Below are 22,161 nucleotides of genomic sequence, written 5' to 3' on the forward strand. Positions count from 1 at the left end.
TTCAGTTGGCCATGCGTATGTTTGCTTTGGAAAAATGTCCATTCAGATCTGCCCATTTTTTAATCAGATTGTTTTTCTGCTTTGAGTCACATGAGTTCTTTATATATTTTGGCTATTAGTCCCTTAATTAGATATAAGATTTGAAATATTTTCACTCACTCAGTAGATTGCCTTTTCATTTTGCTGATGGTTTCCTTTGTTGTGCAAAAATTTTTTAGACTCGTGGAGTCCCGCTTACTGATTAGTGTTTATTCCGTGCTTTAAATATTTTTATTTTAAAATATTTTATGCACATGGTGAAAAAAGGAACCCACCACAGTCTTTTGTAAAATCAACCCACATCAATTTTTAAAAAGAAATAAAAGGCAGCTGAAGCTTCCATGTACCCTCCCTGACTCCATCAACAGCTTCTGCACTGGAAAGGCACAGCATGAATTTCATGTATCATTCCAGTACATGACTTCATACTCTTACTTCATATAATCTGAAGCCATAGGAAATATATTATTGTGTAAAAAACACTGTTTACTATATGCCAATAATGCTTACATGCCAGCCACTACTTTAAGTACTTTACGTGCATTATTAACTGCCCTCCCCCACCCCCGCGCCAGCAAAAGATTTTTTTTTTTTTTTAAAGATTTTATTCATTGGGACGCCTGGGTGGCTCAGTTGGTTGGGCGGCTGCCTTCGGCTCCGGTCATGATCCCAGGGTCCTGGGATCGAGTCCCGCATCGGGCTCCTTGCTGGGCGGGGAGCCTGCTTCTCCCTCTGCCTCTGCCTGCCTCTCTGTCTGCCTGTGCTCGCTCGCTCTCTCTCCCTCTGTCTCTGACAAATAAATAAATAAAATCTTTAAAAAAAAAAAGATTTTATTTATTTATTTGAGAGAGAGACAGTGAGAGAGCGCATGAACAAGGAGAAGGTCAGAGGGAGAAGCAGACTCCCCATGGAGCTGGGAGCCCAATGTGGGACTCGATCCCGGGACCCCAGGATCATGACCTGAGCCGAAGGCAGTCGTCCAACCAACTGAGCCACCCAGGCGTCCCAGCAAAAGATTTTTGTTTTAAAAAAGATTTTTGTTTTAAAAAATTTTGTTTTTTGTTCCATTGCTAAAAACATCTACCTTATAGAAATTTGGGTCTGGATATCTATGTGATTAATCAATCCCCTCTTTCCACTGGACTTAAACTACTACAAGGCATGGATTGTGTTTTATAGATCTTTGAACCTCCTGCAGTGCCTAAAAATCCCTGGCATAAAGTATGTATTCAAAGAAAGTGTGTTGGGAGAAGTTTCTGCCTATATACATCACCGTGGAGCCACAGCTACATGCTGGACTTGGGAGCACTGACTAATACTCTCAGTCCCACCAGAATTTTCACATTTGGAAACACCCAAACACATGGTTCTAAAAAGTTCAATTCCAGATGGCTTATCTAGCACATAAAAACACTGTGTACTGGGTTAGTTAATGCAACACAAGTGGAGGCAGCAAGAGAACAGTCTAAAGGTAAAACATCAAGGATTCTGTGGTAACCCAAAACTCAAAGAAAAAAGTTTAATGGAGAAGGAGGTGATCATAAATATCAAACATGAACAAGATTTCAAGATGAATGAGGATTATGATAAGGATCTTAGTTTAAGCAAGTTATGTTCAGGGATACTGTCAGGATGGGTGCTTGTTGCAAAGGTTGAAGAATAAACCACATGTTAAAAAATCTGACAATGGGAGAAAAAAATAGAGAAGCAGCTATAAAGGATAATACAGGTGGAGATCTTTGTCCACTAAATAAGAAAGGAATAGTCTATGTTTGATGTCAGAAAGAGTGGCAGAAGAGAAATCATGGAAGGAATATTTATCAGTGAAAGAGTCATTATGATTTCAAAAGGAATGGGAATCAAGGTTTTACAATGTTTACCCGTAAACCAAATTTGATTCTGGAAGCACAAAATATATTGAAGAAGTAACAGAGTTTTTAAAAATATGGTTTTTCATATTATTTTTAAAAGATTAACAGTTCCTACCTTCACCACTCTCCATGCCTTCTACAAAAATCCCCCCACACTGGGGAAGAATCCAGTACCGGCGTCTGTAACGATCCTGGCCAAACATCATCGAACGTAAAGAGTGAGAAGCGTCAAAGAGCTTCCTTCTGTACTGACTCTGTTGCTGTTAAGAAATGATGCATATAATTAAGCTATGGATGTCAATTGGTTTAAGAATTAATATATAAGTGACTTTACACTTATTATGCCTTTACTAAGCAGCTAAATTCCACTTCTGGGAACAGACAGCAGAAGAGTTAATATTACATGCCTGACTTCAATTTCAGTAACATTTACAAAGTTAGAAATTATTTTGAAAGTAACAGGAATATTTTTGTTACCATGGATTAAACATGCTTTATTTTATCAGTTATCTTATAGTAAAGCTTGTCTTATGCTTGATAATAAAAAATGTGATCAAGTATTTTGCTGGCCAGAACTGGCTCAATCCTATTAGTTATACAGTGTATGACAAATAACTCTCACATATGTAATTGACCATATCTGTATTTGCTTATTTTTATACTCATACTGTAAACCTATGTAACATACAAGTAAGTTTTGGGATAAATTTGAGATGAATCTAACATTGATATAATATATAGTTATCTCATAATATTAATCTCATTATACTTCCAAAAATTCATCCTTTTTATAAAAGTTCATTTAAAACTTCAATAATGTTATTGAAATTCAATTTTTAATTGACTATTTTAAATGAGAAGTACACAAATATATAGTTTATAAATCCAATGCAAATAAAATATACAAATATAGTAATGTAAAATGAAACATAAGATGCTGAAACTATTACCATGATATTTGATCAAACTTTAAAAGTAATTACCTACAAGAAATAAAACCATGCATTTACTTATATTTTGTATTTAAATGAAGAGCTGCAGAATAAGGCCCTGATTAAGTTTAGGCTTTTAACACTGGTTGGCATTAAACTTTTAAAGTTTAATTGTGAGACTGTTTCTAGAGCTCCTCATTTTAATTACTTATAAGAAAGCTTGTTTTTATTTAGCAGCCAGAAGAACTAATCCCATATAAGATGGATCTTTAAAACACTGAAAAAAAGATGTTAACTGTAATCTGAAAAGTGCTTACTTTACTCAGTTTTTCAATCTGTTTTTCTAGCTCTTCAACACTTGCTGCTTGGTCACCTTCATCCTACACATAACAAAATACAGTATCATTTACCTGTTTTTAAGATTTATCTCTTTAATCAATCAGCAAATATTTAATGAAAGTCTCCTTTACACAAAGTATCAGGATAGGCACTATGGAAATAGTACTCAAAGTACTAGGATAGGCGCTATGGAAATAAGTAAGACTCAGTTGTTGCTCTTTTTAAATAATATGGTAGGCAGAGAAAATATTAACACTAAAAAACAAAAACCATCAAATAGTAGGAAGCTATAAGGATTAAGATAAGTAGAGATAAAAAGTCATGGAGTTCAGGGGAAGGTGAGATTCATTCTAGTGGGAATCTATCCTAAGAAATGCTACATGGAAGTAGTTATGTTTTTATTGTTGCTATTGTTGTTTCTGTTTTAAGAAGTTGTGTTTTACTCAGCTGCTGAAGAATGGTTAGGAATTGATCAATGAGAGAAAAGAAGGCAGGGCATTCCAGGAAGAGTTTGACATATCATGACCTGAAAGGTACATTAAGGATAATGCGAGATATGAGGCATGGATGAGTTGAGGGCTAAATTGTTGAGATCTGTGAATGCTTGGCAATGGACAATGATATCCTTTGAGGGAGGTTATACATCAGAACTATGCTTTACAAAGATTAATCTGATAACAGTTGTAAGATGGCCTGGAGCAGGGAAAGGACTAGAATTGGCAAATCTTGTTAGTAGATTCCTGCAGTGATTCAAGAGAGAAGGAGAATGTGGGTGTCACTGGTGTTAAAGAAATAGAAATAAGAAAAGCAAATGGATGTAAGAGATAATACATAATTGGAACTGCTATGTCCTGACAAGTCCAGGATCTGAGGCAGGGAAGGGTGAGGGAGAGGAAGGAAAGAGCAAATTATGATGTTAAAGCTTTAAATCTGGGAACTGCTAAAATACTGGTACCTTAATTCAAGAGAGTCATTTTTAGAGCAAAGAAGGTTAAGTTACATTTTGAACACCGAGCTTTTAGAAGAAAAAAATAATCTCTACTATATACAGTATTAATTTCATAAATGGAAAGTACATATGTGGCTGTATGAATTTTTTCATTCTAGAAAATAAATATAGGAAAACTAGCCCCAAATTTTATGTTTGAGAAGGAAATCATGAGGTAATAGAAGGTATATATGCTTCTTTGAATGTCAGCTACACTACTTTCATATAGGCAAATTACTTAACTCTTCTAAGACTGTTTTGTTATCTGTAAATTGGTCATAATATTATCTGTAACATAGGATTTTTGTGAGAACTACGTAAGAACAGATCTGAAAGCAACTAGCATAGTTCCTGGTATTTAATATATATATGTAAGATTACTTTCCTTCTTTCTGAAAATTATACTTTAATAAGAAGATGTAGGTACACTTAGGATAAAAAAAACCCAGAAATTTATTTTTGATGTTCATTTTTTTAAAAAGATTTTATTTATTTGACAGACAGAGATCACAAGTAGACAGAGAGGCAGGCAGAGAGAGAAGAGGAAGCAGGCTCCCCGCTGAGCAGACAGCCTGATGCAGAGCTCGATCCCAGGACTCTGGGATCATGACCTGAGCTAAAGGCCGAGGCTTTAACCCACTGAGCCACTGAGGTGCCCTTGATATTCACTTTCTATAAGCATTTTTACAAAGCCATGTTGCCATCAAACACTCATGAACAGTTATTTCTACACCGGTATCATTATTGCCCTAATAAAAGGAAGTGAAAGGAAAATCTCAACAGTTTTACTGTTATCTATCGTTATCCACTCCTTATCCAAATTTAGTGAACCAAATTACAAAAGCATTTTGGGCATACTTTTTGTGCTAATAGTAATATGATTTCTATTTGGATTTTAAAAAATCCTAAAATCTTTAAATTTTGACTCTCAAATAGATAATTCATATCTATAGGATTCTGAACAGATCTTCTGACCAAAGGATAAATGTTTGATAATTTGCTTATGTAAAAATAAAATTCAATCAACAAATATTTGAAACAAGACATGGAAGTAGCTATGTATCAGCCAAATTAACTAACTGCCCTTTCTAAGACTCTTCCTATGATGGAAAAGAAGTAAAATGTCAACTAAAGTTCTATTTAAAGGAGCTTTGGCTAATAGTCCCTATAATTTTAAGAGCTATGAAGGAACCTGAAAGACCAGAGTGAAAGGCAACAACAAAATTAAGAACACAGAATCCCTGCCATGGTTCTCCACGGTTTATCATCCCACAGGGAGGGCCATTATATGTCTGTATATGTTGGAATTTAATTGCCCACATAACTTTACATGCCTAGTTGTGAAGTTAAGGCTCACAAAAGCTTCAACACAGATCTAAGCATTAGAGAGACTCTATGTGTTAAAGGAATGAAAAGTGAGAAGATGGGATCATGTTTGAGACAAAGGGCTATCCATGACTTAGTCAAGGGCAGTATTTTCTAACTGAAAGAGATCATGTGGGTCTCTTCAATTAATCCTTTGAGAAGTATAACTACTGAGAGGCCAAATCTATTTTTGGAGGAATAATGTGCCTATCTTACCAGTTAGATTCATTAAATAGTTAAAATTTTATTTAACAGGAAATTGAGAAGTGGCTGCCAGTTCTTCATTATGAAGAATAGCTCTCAAATCATTTCAAGGAAATACTAAATTGCCTTCTTAGGTCCTAAAATATTTATTATTTTTAAAAGCTTTTAAACTGTTTTCTCATATTAATAACAAGCTATATACATTTGCCAGAATTTTGATCAATGAAACCCTACAATCTAATTAACTCTATAGTTCAACACTCATTAAAAAAAAAAAATAGAACACCACTTTAAATAATACATCTGGTCTAAGAAACATAATGATTTTTAAATAATTAATAATGATTTTTAATCTCCCTTAAAGAAAAAAAATGTATGGCTTGTTAATTTTCCATGTGAAAAAAGCAGCCAGGCAAAACAAATAATTTCTGTAAATAAACTCTAATTTAGTAGGATAACTACCCAGTAGAATACATTAAAATCCCAATAGAGAGTTTTAAAATTTATGAGAGTTAATACTTCAAAACAATTTATAATATTAAGTGCTGAAGAGTGATCCTAATTCTATGAAAAGGTGATTAATATGGTCAGAAAGGTTTAATTCCTGCTACAGAGACAGCTCCACTTGCCAAAAGAAGCAGATCAGTTATAAATGGTATCTTTTGTTTGAGTAATTACAATTCTGATATCCAAATTATATAGCCTTCACATTATTTATCGCAGCATGAAAATACATGATCAAGTGGTTTCAAAAGTACATTATGAAATAATTAATTTCTGCAAGGAATCTCAATGTAGTCTCCTTTTCAGATTGATACTCAAAAGAAGTAAAGCTCATTCTAGAGATTTTTATCATTTTGGTTTAAAATATAACATGGGAAAGAGTTTATGAAAACATTTTGCATTTATGCTATTTTTACTTAAGAGAACTGTATGACCATGACCTTGTAAGTTCCTCCACATTATCCAGATTCAGTCAAAATTTTGATTCAGTAATTCATCACTGATTTTGATTAGATATTATTTTCATACACTCTATCAATGAATTCATCCTTCTAAGTCTTCTTTACTTATTATTCCAGCAGTACTTAGTTGATGTAGTAAAGGAAAAGAATTCTTTCTTGAGGGATGCCTAGGTGGTTTAGTTGGTTGGTCGTCTGCCTTTGGCTCAGGTCATGATCCTGTGGTCCTGGGGTCAAGTCTCCTATCAGGTTCCTTGCTCAGCAGGGAACCTGCTTCTCCCTCTGCCTGCCACTCCCCCTGCTTGTGCCCGAGCGCTCTCTCTCTATGACGAGTGAATAAATACAATCTTTAAAAAACATTAAAAAAAAAAAGGAGAGAATTATCTCTCAACTTCCTTAGCTAAATACTTCCGGAATTGAGGACAGAGGAATGATTGACAGTATATTGTCTTTTGAGTATCATTCTTCAGGCTTATCAGTATCTTTAGCATTCTTTTCTGGTAAAAAGTGAACTTCGACCTTTATTTCCCTTTTAAACATGTCTATTTCTGTGGCTTATGGTAGCTTACATTAAATACACACACAGACACACACACACACACAGACACACACACACACACCCCTATCACCTTGTCTTCTTCCCTGTAGCCTACTCTTCAAAGCTAGCACCTCTACCTTGATTGAATACCCTCCAAAATCTTTAGGGACCTTATACCATTAATTATTCTCTTCATCTCTTTAATCTTCAACCCCGCCTCTCTTATTTTTTTGACTCCCTTCAACCAAAAATCACCTCATGTCTTTCACAGCTGAAAAATCCTTGGTCTTCGTCTACTTCTAGGAACTAACAACACTTTCTTCTGAGGCACCATGCTTAAAGCAGTCATTTTCACTTTCTCACTTCTTATTTTTCTCATTCATAGCCTGCCTTCCACTCCTGCCCCTCTAACGAAACTGCTGGCACTGGTTACCAATGAGTCCACATTGCCAAATTCAGTGAACACTTCCAGTCCTCATCACACGAGATTCCTGCTGCCTTGATACTATCATTGTCTCCTTTTTGAAATGTTTGTGTTTTCTTGATTTTTTATTACTACAGAAGTAGAAAAGAGTTAGCATTGTGGGCCTGACTGCTATCCTTTGAAAGCCTTGCTCTTAAGATTGGCCCTTGGTGTCTGGGAACTTGGATTTTAAAGGATTTCCTTCACTATGATAAGACTGGCTCACTAAATTGTGCTATCAATGTGGTTCATTCATACTTTTCTTCTGGGAGTCTGGAATTTTGGCCCATGCTATGCAAGGGGTGCCCATGTGACTATTCCCCTAGTAAAAACTCTGGGCACCAAGTCTCTAATGGGCTCTCCTAGTACACAACATTTCACATATGTCACAACTTACTGCTGGAAGAAATAAGCTCAACCTGTGTCACTCCCCAGGAAAAGACTCTTAGAAGGTTGAGCCTGGTTTCCTCTGGATTTTGGCCCATAAGCCTTTTCGGGTTGTGCTTTGTTTCTTTTTGCTATAAGAATTCATAGACATAGCATAACTAGATTCTGAGTTCTCTGAGTTCTCCTACTAAGTCACTGACTCTGGAGGTGATCTTGGGGATCCCTGACCCACTACAGAAATCTCCTACCTTTCTATTTCTTCTTCAGCAAAAAGCCTTGTGAGCTCTTAAATATAGGTTTTCCCTGGGGTTCCAACTTCAGTCCACTACTTTATATACTAAATCAATCCCCTGTGTATGTGTTAATAACCTCTATATCTATATTTTCAAGACTGACCTTTTCTTCAGGCTTCAGATTCTTAAATCCAACTGACTGCTGAACTTCTGCATAGGTACTTTAAACTCAACAGGTCTAAAATAAGGCTGCTGTCATTTCCTACCTTCTACTATCTGTTTTCTCCCCCATCCTCCCCTACCATCTATTTAATCTGCTCCTCCTGATTTCTCGGTCTCAGTAATGGCAACAATAGCATGCAGTCTCCCAAGCCAGATAGTTGGGAGTCAATCCCACCCATCCGTCAACCTACACAGCACATCTTCAAATACTACTCATTCTTCCCGCTATTTATTGAATCCTTTCCTCCTTCATCCCAACTACCATTAGCCTAGTTTCAGATGCCTCACAACTCATCTAAATATTGCACTATCTCCTGACTGATCTTCCCACCTCTGATCTTGCCCTACCCAAATCTGTTTCTATCTTCTGCAGAATTTCTATAGTGAGTCACTTAAAACTGAAGTCTGACCATGTGATTACCTTACTTATAATCCTCCAGTAGCTTCCTATCACCAAGAAAGTCTAAAATCCTAATACACAGCTGTGTTGGATACGAGGCTCTCCGGTAACACTAAAGCACCTACTAATTCCCTTAAAGCACATTGTGGTTTCAGGCTTCTATGTCCTCGCTCATGCTGTTTTCTCTGCCTGGAACACTTTTCTGTGGATTCTTCCCCAGGTCAACATGCAGCCCAACTAGTAGCTCAGCTAATGAGTCCAGAAAGACTTTGTGAGAATTTATTCCTCAAAAAGGTCAAATGCCCTTCCTTTGTACTTGACTAGCACATTGTAAATACTGCTACCAAATCAGTGAACACTTAACACATTACTTTTTCTTATTTCAAATATTCCTCAGTGAGAGTGTAAATTGAGAGGAGACTTCTACAGTGTCTCACTCATCTTCGTTCAAAAGTGCCCAAAGCTAGGCACATAATAAATTGGTATTTAGAAAATCTACCAATCTCACTAAATCTGACAACACTTTTAGGACATGAAGGACCATGCAAATGTAAGACATTATGTTACCAGAATAAAGAGAATACCTGAAGTTAAGACTCTGCATAGTTCACTGGAGAATGCTCAAGTTATTATATAAAAAGAAAAACTTCATTTCTCTTATTCGGTATAAGTGCCTTCTATGTGTAGGCATTATATTCAGTATCTACTTAATATTCACAAAAAAACTTTAAGAGGTGAATCACACTGAGTTTTCAGATGAAGAATCTGAAGCAAATAATTGTCCAAATGAAGTTCAAACACAAATTCATTTGACGCCAAATTCTCTATTATTTTCCAATATGTTATACAGTCTTAGTTAAGTTTAAAATCAACCTAAATTTGATTACCTCATCTTCACAGATATCAGTCTTCTTTCCTTTTTTGTCTTCTTTATCTTCTTCATCCTCATCATCTTCATCAGCTTGGTCATCACTATCATCATCGTCATCGTCATCAAAATCACTGTCTCCTCCCTTCCTTCTTCGTTTGCGTCCTGGTGTGGGTGTGCCCAATGGATGCTGTTCTTCTCCAAGATCAATGCCACCTGAAGTGTCTCTTTTACCTGTTTTCTTAGCATGAATGATTCTGAGCCTTTAAATATGAAAAGAATGATGATATGGTAAAGTCTTCTCTCAGTACTTTTTAGAAAGCATAACATTTTTTAAAAAGATTTATTTATTTGAGAGAAAGAGAGAGAGAGCACAAGCAGGGGGAGGGGCAGAGGGAGAAGCAGGCTCCATCCCAGGATCCTAAAGGCAGCCGCTTAACTGACAGAGCCCCTTAGGCACCCCTTGATTTTTTTTTTTTTTTTTGAGAGAGAGAGAGAGATGGAGAGTGTGCACATAGGGTGGGGGGGAAGCAGAGGGAAAGGGAGAAAGAATCTCAAGCAGGCTCCATATCTAGTGCATAGCCCAACCCAGGGCTTGATCTCATGACCCTGAGATCATGACCTGATCTGAAATCAAGAATCCGATGTTTAACTGATTGAGCCACCCAGGCACCTCAAAGAGCGCTACATGAGTTTTAACCAAAAATATCTTACGGTATTTTTGTCAATAAGGAATAAATCAATGATAATAAAAATTAGAATTAAGAAGTTTAACAAACATGTTTCCAGAAATTACAGAATGTATTAACTTTCAAGAATTATTTAGGATACCTCTTTGGAATTAGAACACATTTAAAAAAGTAAAACTTAGAATTCTGTCTGGAAAGATTAACTCTAGCAATGGGCAAGTGATAATTTCTGATCTTATACTATCAGACTGAATAAATTTCAGTTCAAATTACCATAAAGAAATTATCCTCTTAACATAGAAGTTGAATAATTTCGGCATTGTATTTCCTGGCAGGAAGCTAATTAAGTTTTAATGCTGAATACATTTGGATATGTTAGACCCTCTGTAAAAGCAAACTTTAATTAGAAAGCAATTAAAAAAGGTGGTAATTCCAAACAGATTCTGTTTATGACAAAAGTAACCTGATAGCAACAACAATCTTAGAAAATGTGATTACTTGACTTCTTCGAAATAAAGAAGATAAATGGTCTGTTTTCTAAGTTTGAAGAATATGAGCTCAATGAAATCTCAGTATAACTTTTGTCCACTGCAAATTCTGACCCTGAGTTTCATTAATTTCATATCTCATCCTTATTAAGCTTTACTATTCTAATTTTAAGACAAAATAAGGCTACAATTTGTATGCTTTATAGGGGAACTTGTACAAAGGAAAAACAGTAAACTGATTTTAATAAAACAAGACTTACTTGCGAAGTTTACCTTCTACTACCCATTTATCTCTCCTCAAGTTTGACATATAATCAATGTTCTTATCAATTTCACTGTCAATGCAAAAATTGGAAGACATAAATTAATCCATTATGCAATACATTAGTTTGATAATAAGCAAATTGATGCAATTTTGGTAAGTACAAATGATGACTGTTTATGAATAGCAAAAACAATTGAAAATTATATTAATATATTATCATATCTTAGAGATATATAGAAAACTTAAAATGTCCAGTAATGGTAGAAATGTATAGCTCTAAAATATTTGAATCAAACCTTTTCCTACAAAGGTAAAGGGTTAAAAGTAACATATTTAAATCTGTAATATAACAAATAAGAACAAGATGGACATGGATTTGTTCATCAAATCTTGAAATACTAGAGTGGAGAACTTTGACTCTTAAATGAGATTAATTTTTTTAAAAAGTACAAATTAGTAAAGTAATAAACTAAAAATATTAATATTACATTAGCACATAGTATAATAAAAAGTAGAATTATCCAATTCTAGGAATGGCTACTAAGGAAAATCAGGTAGTCATCTATCATTGAAAGACGTCAAAAAAAGAAAAATTCTGGATTCTTTCAGTTTTGGTACTCTATTGTATAAATAAAACAAGTCACAAAGACTGTATACAGTATGATACAAATTTTTGTTTCAATAGACAGCAAAGAAATACATTAAAATATTATTAGCAGTAGTCACCTCTGAATGGTGAAATCAAGTACAATTTTTTTTTAAAGATTTTTAAAAATTTATTTATTTGACAGACAGAGATCACAAGTAGGCAGAGAGGCAGGCAGAGAGAGAGGAGGAAGCAGGCTCCCTGCCGAGCAGAGAGCCTAATGTGGGGCTCGATCCCAGGACCTGGGATCATGACCTGAGCCGAAGGCAGAGGCTTTAACCCACTGAGCCACCCAGGCGCCCCATCAAGTACAATTTTAATTTTTTTTTTGTGGTAGTCTGTTACTTCAAAATGTTCTATAAGGAGTTTGTATCATTTTGTGATTAGACAAATTCAAAACAGAAAACAATCACCAAAAAGGTCTGGGTATATGCTTACCTCACCACACTCTTACTGCATGCCAGTTCATTGATCAGGAAAGCCAAGACTGAAGCTTTCTGCGCTGGAGTATGAGCCTGAAAAGCTTTGGTTTTCAGGCTTTCAGTAAGTTCAGTTTGTCCACAATGGGCTTCCATAAAAATCTGCAAAATCTCAGAAACATTGTCTCGATTCACGCCAACATTCAGCAAATGTTCTCCAAGAGCTGTTTTGGCCTATAAAAATTTGACATTTTTATCAGTATTGATCATAACCATTCATGACATAAAAATAATACAATTTTAAAATATGGATATTAAATAATCTAGATATTACTGGCAAGGACTTTATTCATATTTTTGATGGAGTGGAGGTTAAAAATAGGCAACGGATGATAGTCAAGTTTTTAAGTACTTGTAATCCTTCTATTCCTTCTTCAAGCCCCTGGTTAAAAGTTAGGCAGGGAGAATAGTATGTAATTCATGGGTAGAAATAGTCTATCACACCTTCCTTGACTATAGAGACTATCCTAAGTTTTTCCAGGCTTTATCTAGACATTCTATCAGTAGTGGTGGGGCTAGGTTCAAGAGCACTACTACTGTGCTCTGTCTCTCCATGTCATGGGTGCTACTGCCTACTATAGTGAATGAATAGAGAGATGGAAAAGAAATTAACAGATGCATCTGGAAGCTTCTCACTCTATAATATTATCTACAGCAAAGCTGACCAAAATGTGTAGCTTAGTTGAAATTAAGATAAATTCGAACTTATTGGGTATCTACATTAAGAGTCTTAATGTGCTGGTCTGTAGATGCTTTGATTAGACTCAGTTATTCACAGTGATTCAGAGAGAACACAGTATAATTTCAGAAGGCACGCGTAAGTTCTAACTGCTTCATGAATTATGTTAATAATCATAATAATCATAATATCACATGGGTAATAATAATCTAATATCATATGGGCATTTCTTTAAATTTGGTTTTTGCTGACAGCTAGAGGAAAATAGTAATTTAGGAATGATCTATATTCCTTAGGCTTTATGAAACAGGTTTTTCTAGGTTTGTACCAATTTAAGTACAAACTGAAGCTGATCTACATTTGACTTGGTCAGACAGGTAGAAAAAAATTGGATCAGTCTATACAGTCTTCTGCTAATATGCTAAAAGCCAGCTAACAATGCACTGATAGTACAAATTTAAAAAAAAATTATAGATATATTTTTTACCTTGTATCCTGTAATTAGACCTGGATCACATACAGCAGCTGAGAGGAGCCTCACAAGCAAGTCTTGTACTTCACCCATGCTGTCCCCTATATTTAGCAATCCCTCTTGAAGAACACTCAGGTTTGGAACATCAATATTCACATCAAAGCCCAAAACTTTACCAAAGTTTCGTAAGAACTGCACCACCATGAGACAGTCTGAAAATGTACTTCCAGAGAGAACAAGTCCTGGAATACGAGGCAACTCTGGCAAAGGCTGCACATAAAACAAAATAATAAATAATTTTAGAGTCATGATTTTGTACCTTCTGAAGTACAAGAAGTTGCTGTCTTTCTTTGTCCTGCATCACAGCAGTGATTTTCCCTCTGGATTATAAATTCCCTGGGGGCATTTCTACAATCCCATGGTATTAAGTACAGACAGCTCTCGAATGCAAGTAACCAACAATAAATTTTGGTTGAACCCAACATGAACTTAGATATCTGCAAAAGAGAATGCTAATTTTAATTAATTTACATATTGATAAAAATTGGCTTATATGGCTGGAGCAATAATTAGATAACATAAGAAACATTTCAAAAATACCATGCCATGGACATACTTAGCAGAGTACTGATGGAGACTGATTTATATCGCAAACTACTTGGGGAGCTCAGAAACTAACAGTGTGCGTTTGTGAGCTGTTTGGTTGGCACAGCGCATTTTTGGCTAATGAATGTGGACAAATTACTAGGTCAGCATGATCAGAACCCATGACCCTATCAAGAATCCAGTTATACTGGGATGCCTGGGTGGCTCAGTTGGTTAAGCGACTGCCTTCGGCTCAGGTCATGATACCAGCGTCCTGGGATCGAGTCCCACTTCGGGCTCCTTGCTCAGCAGGGAGCCTGCTTCTCCCTCTGCCTCTGCCTGCCACTCTGTCTGCCTGTGCTCACTCTCTCTGACAAATAAATAAAAATCTTAAAAAAAAAAAAAAAACTTAAAAAAAAAAAAGAATCCAGTTATACTGCCACTAACAGCCTTTAGGTTTCCTGTACATAGCAAAACATTAATACTGAGTTTCAATATCGAAATTAGAAAGCTGTCTCTTTTGCTCCTTCTTAAATATGTTTACATATTAACATTTTAATGGCTGAACTATAGTACTAGTTGTCATAAACATTTAAAAAATTAAGTAAATAGGTAATCTAAATTAAAAACATTTTTTCTACATGAATGGGATTTAATAATTGTATCTTAAACTTGTGGAAAGAAATGTGACTTGTAAATATTTCTATTTCTCTGAATTGTCTTGTTCAAAAATGTTCTCCTACCCTTCACTTACTGAAATAACTAATCAAATACTTTTCCTACAATATTGTATGGAAACACAGAACTATGGATAATAGCTAATACCATACAAATCTTTTATGTTCCATTTGAAAACCATTTAATTCAGAGACTTTTCCTGAACCCTATCATACGCAGACATTTCCATATGACTCTAAAAATGTATATAACAAAGCTAACAAAAATAAGGCTTAAAATGAACATACATTTGATACAGTGCATATGGATTTAAATAAAAATAAAAGATGCAAGGAAATAAAGCTCATTTAGGATTAAAAAGTATTTACTCACTATGAGGCTTTAATAAGTGTGTTAACTAACATATATGCCCTTTCTAGGCTTAACATTTTAAACATCCAATTGACTAAAACTAGCATTATACTTTCATTTGTATTTAAAAGCATTTATGCTAAGTAACTAAATAGAATATTAATATAATTAAATCCTCACTGGAGTATTAAAAGTTTGCCTTAAGTACTTTAGAAAAGAGCTTACACAGATTAAGACACACTCATTATTTGTATTTCAGATGAATATGACTTATAAGTAAATATAGATGCTATTTATCAAGTATAATAATATATTGTTGAGACAGTATCATAGAGATAATATGAAGCATCAATATAATTTTCTAGAAATACCATTTTCTTAGAGTCAAACATAAAAGATTTCTACTTGTAAGTATATGAAATCATGCCAGATACCAATATTATTTGGTTCTTTCCAAATTTCTACTTTTATATATTTTAGCCACATTACATATCTGTGAAGCATGATGGAAGGGAAAACACATATGAAGTACTTTGGTTGGATATACTTCTTGGCTTTCAAGATGATAAACAGTATGGACTCTGGAATTTAACAAACTGGAGACTTAATCCACGTTGCCACTTATTAGCAGTGTAATACTGGCAAGTTCCTCAACCTCTTTGTGTCTCAGTTTTCCCATCTGTAAATGGGCATAAATACAAGTTCCCCAGGACTATGGTGAGGATTAAATGAGAGAATTCACCGAAAGCACTTAGCATAGTGCCTGGCATGTAGTAAACACACTCAAGAAAAGTTAGTTACAATCACTAAAGCACTGAAGGAAGTTGTAGATTATAAACCTTCACTTCTTTAAATACCTACAAGGTGTGTGGTGAGGAGTTAGAGCTTTCTGTACCTAAATACCTGGGAGGAATCAAATGACATATAGAAATTCTATCCACTTCTCTAATTCATCTTTGCAGATTTCCTCAGTATTTCTACTTCCATTTAAAAAGGTTTACAGTGCTCCACTTATGTATTAAATAGTGCCATTATTGGCATAGGAGCTCTAAAGAGGTTTATTGGTGGCCGTCCAGGAAAGGCAGACAGACCTTTACTTGGAAACCCTCTGCTCTGGTTAAAAATGAAACGATTTTGTAATGGCAACTCTGGCAAAGGAATCAGGTGAGACACAGGAAAAATTAAAGTTATTAATGAAATGTTTCACATGATAAATTACCTTTTGGTCTGCTAAGCACATATCTTCATTAGGCTTCTTTAGTTCCTTTGCCATTTCTAATTCTAATCTTCTTTGCTCTAGTTTACGTTCTTTATTTAATCTTTTCTCATCACGTTTTTCTTGCTTCAACCGTTCTTTTTCCTTAAAAAGAAAACCAAGTCCAACAGTCTCTTTAATCACTGTATGTGTTTGAAAAACCTCCAGTTAAAATTTTAAAAAGTTATCAAAAGGTTATTATTTCCATGAACAGAATTCTCTTAGGAGATTTAGGAATAGACTTACAAACATAGAAACATACATAGAAACAATGACTTATTTTCACCCTTTGAATTTTAAAATAATCTTATGACTGTGTGTGTGTGTTTGTATTATCAATATTAGATTCAACTCAGATTACTCCATTGTTCAAAATGTATTCAATCCTTCCCCAGGTTACAAGATGAGAATAAAATACTTATTAACAAGAGCAGATATATAAAATGCACATGGGTAATTAAATATTTATAAAATACAGTTAGCTAGTATTAACACAAATTTTTGTGTAACTCCATCCAAGAAGCAAGGGAGGATTTATAGCATGAAAGTGGAAACAACATGCTTGAATTTGCAAAAGCAGTTCTTCCAATTAACTAGTCTTAGGATAGCACCTGTGATGAAACCAAAATACTATTTACCACTATAAACAACATTTTAGAGAATATAAAATGGATTCTGAAGGCAATTCCAAAAGCATTCAAAAAATATTTTCTGTAATGGCAGCAAGATGAAAATAGTTGTCCTGTCTCCCTGTTGAAGGGGACGACATTCTGTTGGAGGAAGTCAAGATTTTCTACGATATATTAGTGTCAGTACTTTATTGCCAGACCTCAAATACAATTCTTACTCAGATGAGAAATAACAGTTGAATCATCAGCCATTCTAACCTATTACCTCACACATTTGACACATTAATGATGGGTTTACTTTTTAAAAAAATTTTTTTAAAGATTTTATTTATTTATTTATTTGTCAGAGAGAGAGAGGGAGAGAGCGCGCACAAGCAGGCAGAGTGGCAGTCAGAGGCAGAGAGAGAAGCAGGCTCCCTGCGGAGCAAGGAGCCCGATGTGGGACTCAATCCCAGGACCCTGGGATCATGACGTGAGCCAAAGGCAGTGGCTTAACTGACTGAACCACCCAGGCGTCCCAAATGATGGGTTTACTTTTATAAAGCTGGTCATGTCTCTTCATTAACTAAAAATCTTTCAATTTTCTTTATTTTTATCAAAATAAAGTCCAACTCCTTACTTCTGAATTCAAGACTCTCTCTCTCTCTCTCTTTTTTTTTTAATCTTATCTCCCAGTTTTGTATTCTACGTAGATTTATTCAAGCTATTTGCTATTCCTGATGAACATCCTGTTTCCTCACCTCCTTATATTGGTGCACTCCAAGCAGGAAAGTCAGTACTCCACCTTAATCTTATTTAAACACTACCACTTCCTCCCTAGTACCAATTTCTCTTAATTCTTATAGCTCTAACCTATAATTTTAACATTGTACTCATTGCTTTGTTTTATACACACACACACACACTAGCATTTTTGTCCATATTCTAGCTATCCCTGTTTCAATTACTATGGCTAAAACAGCATCCTAACTGCTGTGGGAGGGCATGCCACAGGGGAGACACAGAGGAGAGGATATTCCAGGCAGAGTAGAGAAAGCACAGTGTATTTGAGAAATTGCTACTAGTGTCAAGAGTGGAGTGGAGGTTGCAGGTTGAATAGTTGCTGATATTATGATACAGAGCCAGAGGTCAGGTCATGAGAGCCTTTTTACGTGATATGCTCACATCACTGCTCATTTTTATACTCTAAATTTCTGGGTTACTGATTCATACAGACATTAGGGAGGAAAATTATTCAGAAGCTCTATTGTGAGACTACTGACATTAAAAAAGTGCTACAATTAATCTTATTGATTATAAACTAAAAGCAGTTTCTGAGGGTCTAATGACATAAAATATACACAATTAACATGCAACTTTCCTACAATACAGTATAGATTTTCAAACAAAATTATCATTGGTAGAACATTTTTTTCCCCAGAATTGGATTTTCAATTTATAAACATATGAATGTTGCTCTAAGAATTTTTCCAAGGAAGAGAAAATATTTTGGTCACTCACCAGAATAATGAATCACAATCACCAACAGAAAAAACAAATGTCTCTTATAGATTTCGAAGTAGCTGGTGTAAATTTTTCTACCATATAGGACTAACTCAGAATTTTTAATGATGTTCATTATAATAATTACAAAAAAAATTGAGACTATTATTCACCAAAAACTGTTGAAAATGGTTACCATTTCTTTTCAAAAAGAGAGAAAAGATAATGTGACACTAATGCTCTCTTCACTGTGCCAACTTCACTTTGATGGCAAGCTGGGGGTACATAATACTTCAACGATATGCAGACAGTGAGTTAGAGTGCATTTAATGTCATGAGGTAAATATGGCTTATATTCTTGGATACCATTTTTAGCTAGTGATAGGCAATATTTTTTCCAGTTAAAAGCATGGTTATAATATGGCATGGAGAGTAAAATGACATCAATTTTTAGGATAAAATGGAGATTCCCAAGAAATCTTAGAAATTTTTAGGACCTTTATTACTTAAAGATAAGCATCCATTCTTGTCTTGAAATATTAGGTATACTTCGAAGGAAGCATGAGGTCTCTAAATGTAGTAAATTTGGTGAATTTACTCACTAATTTATTTAATGAACTGTATAAGACAAGGTAACTCTCAAAGAATGAGAGCTTCTGGGTCCCCTCAACAATCAACTAATATGAAAATGGTACATAAAGGCAGTCACAATCTAGCCCCACACAAGATTTTGTCTCATATGTCATGATTATCAGGGTATTTCCCACGATCCAGTCACATTGTGTGATACACTTGTGTTAAGAAGACAGTATAACCAGTTTGAGGCATTGCTTAGATGATGGTGAAGAGGATGAAAAAGGACAAGGAGGGGGACAGGAAGGAAGACAGGGAGTACAGACAACAAAGAGGTGAAGGAGAAAAGCAACAAAGCCAAGACAGGGTCATACACATGGCAAAAAGTGATTAACCCCCTCTTTGCCCCTTCTTCCTCTTTGCCCACAGGTCATATTGAGTTACAACACTGTACCTTTGTATATGCCATTTCCTCTGCCTGAAATGCAGAACCTCTCTTCCTTAACACAGAAATAAAGCCTGCTTTTATTCTTCTCATAAGTGTTTCAAGCATTTTAATATTTCTCTCTTTTTCTAAGCTTCCATATAAACTGTTATATTATAGTACTGTGGGACAATTATTTGTCTAAAGTTGATCTCTTCCACTTTACTGTAAGCTTTTAGAGGTCAGAGGAACAAATTTATTCACCTCTTTCTTTATGGACCAAGTTCAATTCCCAGCAGTACAATTTGCCAGACACTTCAAGGAAGTTTTTAATGATATTTTTCTCCCTATCAAGCTTGTATCAGTTCAACTTTCCTCTCCCACTGGTCTCAATGCTGTTCTTATCTCCAACTACAATAGTTGTCATATATCTTTAACAGAAATATTTGGTGTGCCTTAGCATATAAAAATTATTTAAGCATTTATTCATTTGCTGAATGATTAATTCCACAAATGCCATATAAATAACGATAGGTTAATGTTTGTACCAGTCATTAAACATATTCAATAGCTGATTTTTTTCTCAACTTTTTATATTTCATTCTGTGGACAGACATAATTGATGTCTTCTATTTTCAATTATACACAAACCTTGTAGCCAAAAGCAGAGTTTAATACATTTATTAATAATATTCAAGTTATATTTGGGAATTAAAAAATATCTAAAATATACTTCACACATCTACTCCAACATTGTTAATTTCTTAATCATTTTAATTTCATACACTATGATTTGATGTGCTTACAAATACACTGTCCCCATATTAAAATTAAATAGACTTATTATCTGATAATTTTTTCCAGAAATTCAAGTTTAAAGTGGCAGTGCTATTTTAGGCCAAATTTGAAGATGTTTAAACTTGTGTAGTATTCTCTTTTCTAGACTTGGTATACTGTTTGAAAGAGCAATATTTACCAACTTTTCACATAAGCACCCCCCCACCTTTTTAAAAGATTTTATTTATTTATTTATTTATTTGACAGACAGAGATCACAGGCAGGCAGAGAGTCAGGCAGAGAGAGGGGAAGGGAAGCAGGCTCCCCGCTGAGCAGTGAGCCTGATGTGGGGCTGGATCCCAGGACCCTGGGATCATGACCTGAGCCAAAGGCAGAGGCTTTAACCCACTGAGCCACCCAGGTGCCCCAACACCTACCCCCTTTCTTTTTTTAAAGATTTTATTTATCATTTGAAAGGGAGAGAGACAGAGTACAAGCATGGGGAGAGGCAGAGGGAGAAGGAGAGGCAGACTCCCCACTGCGCTGGGAGCCCGAGGTGGGGCTCAATCCCAGGACTGGAAATCATGACCTGAGCCCAAGGCAGATGCTTAACTATCTAAGCCATCAAAGCACCCCATACCTAAGCCTTTTCTTCACAAGTTACTATACTTCACCCTACACTTAATTTCTGTAATATTATGGCTTCTTAAAGATTTAATTAATTAATTTAGAATGAGAGTGTATGTGTGCACGTGCATGAGCTGGGGGAGGGGCAGAAGGAGAGGAAGAGAGCAGACTCTGAGCTCAGTGTAGAGCCAAAACAGGGTTCAATCCCATGACCCCAAGATCATGACCTAAGCTGAAACCAAGAGTGGAAACCCAACTGACTGAGCCACTCAGGCACCCCTATAATACTATGTTTTGTTGCCATGTCAAATACTAGGATTTCACAATGGAACTTTCTGAGTCTGTTCTGTAAGGTCAACTCACAATAAACCTTTGATGTACCAGAGAGGACTTATGAAACCTATCATAATATGAAAGGAATGTTAAAACATATTTTACACTAGCATTGGTTAAATTTCAGGGCAATAACTTACATTGCCTACAAATAACTACAAAATATAGCTCCTGACTATTTTTTAGATTGACTGTCAATAATGGCAATCAATTAGTATGCCTCCTCTTAATTTTTTTTGGCCTCATCCCCCTCATACCTTCCAGTTTTCTAGATGTAGAAATTCTTGAAGTAAATGAATTCTCAGAATATAAGTCATTTATAATAAAATCTTTTTAATCATCTTAATTACAGTAATGGAATTTTCCATATCAAAATATTAGTAATATTTTAGTTAAGAAGTTATTTAAATTTTATTTCAAAGTTGAAACACCTTTTTATAACAAATGGATTAAATTTAGATTATCCTAAACAGCCCAAAATACATAGGGTAACAATTTCAAAACCAGTTTAGTACTCACACAAAAAGACTACCTTAGGGGCTCTCAAGGCATAAATGACCATATTTCCAGAAATCCATAGCATAATAATAAATGTATGAAATAAATTTACTCTATTTTAGAGCCATAGAAGTTTAAAAACTAAACAATGAATGTGGTAGAATGACCTGTTATTGTAAACTTTTACAACTTATCAGACTGCAAAACAAGACATTTTTTAAGAGACAATGTTGCAAAGATGCCTTATTTTTTTGCTTTTTATGATTCTACTAGGTCTCCCAGGTGTTTGTTTTGGGAATAATTAGGGGAATACATTTCTTTTGACAGCAACTCGTACTTAAATTTCAAAGACATAAATATAATTTAAGAGACACAGGTTTACCTCAGGGTGCAGGAAGACTGCAAGTATAAATAAGATTA

The 22,161-nt window shown here is 35.1% G+C and overlaps 1 protein-coding gene across 7 annotated transcripts in view; it reads right to left on the reverse strand.

Annotated features, from left to right (window-relative positions):
- LOC111143279 (bromodomain adjacent to zinc finger domain 2B) overlaps positions 1-22,161 on the reverse strand; it is a 313,123-nt gene that overhangs the window by 38,787 nt on the left and 252,175 nt on the right. For all 7 annotated transcript variants that reach the window (XM_022496948.1, XM_022496939.1, XM_022496956.1 and 4 more), the window contains 7 exons: positions 16,363-16,503; positions 13,545-13,799; positions 12,338-12,552; positions 11,249-11,323; positions 9,831-10,074; positions 3,160-3,222; positions 2,026-2,170 (listed from right to left, as the gene is read on the reverse strand). In XM_022496948.1, coding sequence (XP_022352656.1) covers positions 2,026-2,170; positions 3,160-3,222; positions 9,831-10,074; positions 11,249-11,323; positions 12,338-12,552; positions 13,545-13,799; positions 16,363-16,503 — 1,138 coding nt within the window. The remainder of the gene's footprint in view (positions 1-2,025; positions 2,171-3,159; positions 3,223-9,830; positions 10,075-11,248; positions 11,324-12,337; positions 12,553-13,544; positions 13,800-16,362; positions 16,504-22,161) is intronic.

Source organism: Enhydra lutris, unplaced genomic scaffold, assembly GCF_002288905.1.
Source record: "Enhydra lutris kenyoni isolate GAN:26980312 unplaced genomic scaffold, ASM228890v2 scaffoldscaffold1, whole genome shotgun sequence".
In the NCBI taxonomy this organism is placed as follows: Eukaryota; Metazoa; Chordata; class Mammalia; order Carnivora; family Mustelidae; genus Enhydra; species Enhydra lutris.